Source organism: Lipotes vexillifer, unplaced genomic scaffold, assembly GCF_000442215.2.
Source record: "Lipotes vexillifer unplaced genomic scaffold, Lipotes_vexillifer_v1.1 scaffold629, whole genome shotgun sequence".
In the NCBI taxonomy this organism is placed as follows: Eukaryota; Metazoa; Chordata; class Mammalia; order Artiodactyla; family Lipotidae; genus Lipotes; species Lipotes vexillifer.
The window spans coordinates 592,871-599,487 of record NW_006774188.1 but is presented as its reverse complement, the minus strand read 5'-3'; the positions used below and the strand labels follow the sequence as shown (position 1 = coordinate 599,487).

At 36.3% G+C, this 6,617-nt stretch overlaps 1 protein-coding gene across 1 annotated transcript in view; it reads left to right on the top strand.

Annotated features, from left to right (window-relative positions):
- PALS1 (protein associated with LIN7 1, MAGUK p55 family member) overlaps positions 1-5,784 on the top strand; it is a 71,178-nt gene extending 65,394 nt beyond the window's left edge. The window contains exon 14 of the mRNA XM_007449018.1: positions 5,335-5,784. Within this exon, the coding sequence (XP_007449080.1) occupies positions 5,335-5,511 (177 nt within the window). The 3' untranslated portion in view covers positions 5,512-5,784. The remainder of the gene's footprint in view (positions 1-5,334) is intronic.
- Positions 5,785-6,617: the final 833 nt, after the last annotated feature.

Sequence of the window (6,617 nt, the reverse complement as noted above, 5' to 3'; positions counted from 1 at the left end):
CTCTTTCCTAGGTAACCACTTACCTACTTTCTGTCACTATAGATTTGTCTGTTCTGGAAGTTCATGTAAATGGAAACCATTTATAAGTTTAAGTTTATAATCATTTATAAGTAAGTTTAAATTTGTATCTAGCTTTTTTTAAAATAAATTTATTTATTTATTATTTATTTTTGGCTGTGTTGGGTCTTCATTGCTGCACGCAGGCTTTCTCTAGTTGCAGTGAGTGGGGGCCACTCTTCGTTGAGGTGTGTGGGCTTCTCATTGTGGTGGCTTCTCTTGTCGTGGAGCATGGGCTCTAGGTGCTAGGGCTTCAGCAGCTGTGGCACATGGGCTCAGGAGCTGTGGCTCGCTTGCTCTAGAGCGCAGGCTCAGCAGTTGTGGCACACAGGCTTAGTTGCTCTGTGGCATGTGGGATCTTCCTGGACCAGGGCTCGAACCCGTGCCCCCTGCATTGGCAGGCGGGTTCTTAACCACTGCACCACCAAGGAAGTCCTGTATCTAGCTTTTGATAAGTATAATGTTTTTAAGATTCATCTGTGTTGCATCTAACAGTAGTTCATATCTTATTGCTGAGTTGTGTACCATGATCTAAATATATCACAATTTGTCCATTCACCAGTTAAAAACCATTAGGGTTGTTTCCAATTTTGAGCTAGTGACTAAAGCAGCTCTAAACATTCATAGTTTTTTGGTGGACATATGTTTTCATTTTTCTTGAATTACTGGATCAAATGATAAGTGTATGTTTTAAGTGTATAAAAAGTACAAAACTATTTTATAAACAGTTTTCCTTTCTACACTCTCACTTTGGTTCCATTTGCTCTACATCCTTACCAACTTTTGCTGTTGTTGTTTTGTAACAACTTTTTAGTCATTCTAATAGGTGTGAAGTGTTACCATTGTGGTTTTCATTTGCATTTTCCTGATGACTAATGATAGCATCTTTTCATGTAGTCATTTGGACAAATTCTTTTGTGAAATGTCTCAAGTTTTATTTTTTTTAATTGAGTTGCTTTCTTGTTGAATTGTAAAAATTCTTTATATATTCTGGATATAAGTATTTTTTCAAACTCTTTGTAATTTAAAAACATATTTTTTGAAGATCAGAATTGTTTTTAATGAAGTACGTCTGTCCCTTGGTATCCATGGGAGATTGGTTCCAGCACCTGCTGCGATACCAAAATGGAGTATGCTTAAGTCCCATACTTGGCCTTCCATATCCAGAGTTTCATGTCTTCAGATTCAACCAACCATGGATCATGTAGAACTGTATTTATTGAAAAACATCTCTGTATACACAGTTCAAACCTGTGTTGTTCAAGGGTCAACTGCATAATTTTTTTCATTTTTCTTACGGTTAATGATTTTTGTATATTGTCTAAAAAAAGTTGCCTACTCCAAAATTATAGAGATTTATTCTGTATTTTCTTCTAAAAGCTTTCTTGTATTAGCTTTCCCTTTAAGGTCTATAATCTATCTCACACATGGCTATCCAGTTGCTTTAGTATCATTTCTTGAAAAAGGCTATCCTTTTTTTCGCATTGAATTACATTGGCATCTTTGTCAAAAATGACTTGACCAAATACGTAGCGGGGAGGGATTATTTCTGGACTGTATTCTGTATTTATGCTAAATCACATTGTCTTGATTACTGTAGCTTTATCTTTTCTCGAAAAATGGTCATTAAAAGGAATGAAGTATTGATACATGGTACAACATGGATGAACCTTGAAAACATAAATAAAAGAACCCAGTCACAAAAGACCATATTTTGTATGATTCCATTATTTGGAATGTCCAGAATAAGCAAATCTATAGAGACCTGAAGTAGATTAGTGGTTTCCTAGGGCTGTGGGTTGGGAGAAAATGGGGAGTGGCTGCTAATGACTATGGGGTTTTGGAGGGAGGGGGGTGAGGGGGGATGGAGGGTGATGAAAATGTTTTGAAATTGATTGTGGTGTTGATTGCACAACTCCTCTGTGACTATACTAAAAACTGTTGAATTGTACATTTTAAGTGGGTAAATTGTATGAATCCCCCATTGAATTGCTTCCAGTTCACCATTAAATGGGTGAATTGTAAATGAATTATATCTCAAGAAACCTGTTATCTGGGCAAAATAAATCCCAGTGGGCTTTTCTCTGGAAATTGAAAAGATTATTTTAAAATTGTATGGAAATTTTAAAGAATAACCAAAACACTTTAGAAAAAGAAGTAAGTTGGGAGACATTTTTGTTAATTTTCTTTTATTGTTTGACTCTTTTCCATTTAACTGACTTCTTTTTATTCTTTCCTTATACTTACTTTGGCTTTAATTTGCACTTGCTCTAGTTTCTGAAGAAAATTTAGATGATTTTTAAACCTTTCTTCTTTTCTAATATAAAGTCATAAATTTTCTTCTAAGTACTTCTTTAGTTGCATCCTACAAATTAAGGTTATATTTTTCATTACCATTTTGCTAGAAATATTTTCTAGTTTCCTCTGTCATTTTCTTTAACCCATGGCTTATTTAGAAGTATCTAATTTCCATCTGTTGGAGATTTATAAAATATTTTATTGATTTACAATTCCATTGTGGTAAGAGAACATACTCTGTAAGATGGCAGTCTTTCAAATCTTGGTGAGTCTTATTTTATGACCCAGTATCTGTTCTATCTTGGTGCATGTTCCTGCACACCAGTAAGAATGTATATTTTGCAGCTGTTGGGTAAAGGGTGGTGTATCTGATTGCCTTTTATGTTTTATCTCCTTTGGTCTTTAATAGTGTTTTATCACACAGTAGAAGTGTTGAGTAAAAACAAATTCTCCATTTTAACTCTGTGAGATAGTGCTAACTAAGAAGGTGATGGTGTTCCTCACCAAATGCAAAATTTAAATAATCAGTTATTTCATTGTACTGTGAATCTGTTCTGCTGTAATGGGGGCTTGAGAGTGGTAAACTAATAGTATGAACTATTATGGTCAATTTTGCCTATAGATAATTTTTTCAGGCCAAAGATATTTGAGCAAAAACATTTTGTTTCAATTTCATCATGAATTGTAATTTGAAAAATTAAAACATAAACTACCAAGTAAATAAGTCATTTTGGCAAAAGATGAATACTTAAATTTGATAAAGAAAAACTAGGTGGATTAGATATTCACGTGAATCTATGTAAGATGTGGGGCTTAACATTTGTATTTCAAATCTAGTAACACAAGGTTTAGATTCTACCTTGAATTCTAGAATGTTCTTTCAATAATCTTGAGCTTTGAGTAGACAGAAGTTTTAACCAGAATGTCACAGTATGTTCAGTTACAGTGGTGTAGTAGAGTCCCTGCTGGGAAACAAAGGATTCTGTGTACCAGAGCCAGATGCACAACATTCCAGAATGAAAATTAGAGGGCCACACAAGAAACTGATTCAGGACAAGCCAGAGCAGTCATTTTTTTTTTCCTTGACTTATGTTTGTTTTTATCTTTAATATCCCATAACTTAAAGACAATGATATAAAATTAATAATACTTAACACTATGATATATGATCTTATGTTACATGATAAGGAAATAAGAGAGGGAAGAAAACAAAGATATTTTAATAAAAATGTATCCTGAAGTAAATAATGAAGAAATACTTACGACAACTACGGTGCTTATTTCTTTAACTGGTCACATGGTCATAGGTGGTATTTGTAACTACTTTCTTCTGTTTTTTTTTTTTTAACATCTTTATTGCAGTATAATTGCTTTACAATGGTGTGTTTCTGCTATATAACAAAGTGAATCAGTTATACATATACATATGTTCCCATATCTCTTCCCTCTTGCGTCTCCCTCCCTCCCACCCTCCCTATCCCACCCCTCTAGGTGGTCACAAACCACCAAAATGATCTCCCTGTGCTATGCGGCTGTAGTGAGGTGGATGGACCTAGAGTCTGTCATACAGAGTGAAGTAAGTCAGAAAGAGAAAAACAAATACCGTATGCTAACACATATATATGGAATCTAAGACAAAAAAGGTCATGAAGAACCTAGAACCTAGGGGTAAGACGGGAATAAAGACACAGACCTACTTACTAGAGAAATGGACTTGAGGATATGGGGAGGGGGAAGGGTAAGCTGTGACAAAGTGAGAGAGTGGCATGGACATATATATACACTGTCATATTTTTAATATGTTTTCCTTCTGTTAAAAAAGTTCAACCAGTTGAGCGATACAAATTGTTGGGTATTGTGGGTCCAATATAGTATTGATGTGTGGCCTTTATGTCTGAGACATATGGACATTTAATTAGTTCTCTTCATCGACAGGGGTGATTTGGGGGCAGTTTCACTTTCTTGGACACATGTGCCTGATTATCAGAAGGTTCTCGATAAGTTTTGCATATAACCTTGCCATCTGCTTATCTGTGAAACAGCTGTTTCCTTTATGCATTATTTTAAAGTAGCCTGCTCTATATGGCTTCCCAAACTCTTAGGATACTTGTTTTTGCATCTTGAAGACCTCCTTTGTGTATTGAAAGCAGAGAAGCAATTTTAAAAGCTATTTCCCCCCCAAAAAATATATTAGATTATTAAAATCTTGGATTTCCCAGCAGTGTTTTCATAGAAAAAGATACACATTCTGTTGATCCTTTTCTCATGATGTTTACTCTTTTTAACTCTGCAACAGATATAGAGGGCAGGGGTTCTTTATAAGAGCCAAGAGCAGGTGGCACTTGAGGTCCTGCCAGAAAGGTTCACTCTGTTACAGAAGATGTTATTTTTAGGAAGAGGTTATGGTGCCCTGAAATGTTTGAAAACGAACGTCTGTAGGGAATTCAAAGTAACAGTCTGTGCTCTTGAAGCCTCTAGTCTTGTGGATAAGACAGAAATATATAAAAACCTAAAAAGCAGTATAAACAGGTTATATTGAGTTGCAAATGGTTTGCAGTGTGAGTGCTGAAGATACCAGAGCAAAGGAAATCCCTGTGGCCATGACAGGGTTGGGTTGAACACTGGAGGCTGAGTATTTTGAGAAACAGAAGGAAAGCAGTGTTAAGGCCATTTCTTGTTCTTCAGCCATCTCTGACTCATTGTATATTTTGGTAAGGAATGGATTACCTCATTTTTTTTTTTTTTTTTTTTTTTTTTTGCGGTACGCGGGCCTCTCACTGCCGTGGCCTCTCCCGCTGCGGAGCACAGGCTCCGGACGCACAGGCTCAGCGGCCATGGCTCACGGGCCCAGCCGCTCCGCGGCATGTGGCATCCTCCCGGACCGGGGCATGAACCCGTGTCCCCTGCATCGGCAGGCGGACTCAACCACTGCGCCACCAGGGAAGCCCCTACCTCATAATTTTTATCTTCTCTTTGCAGCCTGAAGAGTTGAGAGAAATCATTGAGAAGACTAGAGAGATGGAGCAGAACAATGGCCACTACTTTGACACAGCAATTGTGAACTCGGATCTTGATAAAGCCTATCAGGAATTGCTTAGGTTGATTAACAAACTTGATACTGAACCTCAGTGGGTGCCATCCACTTGGCTGAGGTGAAGGAAACATCCATTCTGTGGCATGATTGGACTTGATCTGGCAAACTGCCAATAGGAAGATAGCCCTGATACTTGAGCAAGTCTCTGAGAAGGTGGCAGGCAGTATAAATTGTAGACCTGTTCTTAGATCTTGAACTAGTGAGAAGAAAATCCCCTTAGGCAATTCATTAACAGCATTCTTTATTCTCTGTACATGGCTTTAGAGGTTCTTGCCTCATTTGGGGATTTTAAATGGAAGTTTTCAACAGAGCAGTTCCATTTTATCCACATAAAAACCTTTTAATTGTTTTCACCTAACCAACTCTTTTCTGCCTAGTCATATTTCCATGAAAAACTTTTGTGTGTATACACAATGGTCCATGTCTCACATAGTAATAAATATTGATGTTATTTAACAGTTAACTTAAATGACTTCATGGGAATTTGTGGGTGAAGGGAAACTGCTTCTGTGCACTGGGCAAGACAACAGTATTTGGTTAGTCACCAGAACTACTTTAAAAAAAAAATGGTGCCACTTTGGTCTGGAGCTACTCTGTTTGTTAGGCTTGAATTCATTTGTATGTCTTTTAATTCATAAAAACATTCCGTTAGAAGCACCAATTTTTAAGCTCAAACTTGTGGATCAGACTTCACTGCACACGTGAAAGGTTTATGCAAAGATCACACCTGTTTTAGACTCTGATCTACAACATGTACAACATATGCTGATCTTTTTAAAGGTATAATGATTTTCTGAATTTTTTTCTCTAAATCGTTGCAACTGATTGGGTAACTTTTACTTCCTTTTCCTGATCTGCATAGTACAACAGAATGTATAAGTTACATTTTTATGAATGGCAGATATTCATATAAACTCTGTTGACTGTTGTTTCTTCCTCATGATGCAAATAGTTTTTTACATGCATAAAAGGACATAGCACATTTGACAGTTTTTTCATTTTTATATATGAGCACAGTATAATTTGATGACTGTGCTATATATGTAGGTAATAAACTGGAATTCTGTGATCAGTATAGTTGCTGTACTGTATACTAATATTTAATAGATTGACAAATGGTCATTGATTATACTTGTTCAGCATTGGAATAAAATTATATGAGGGAAAT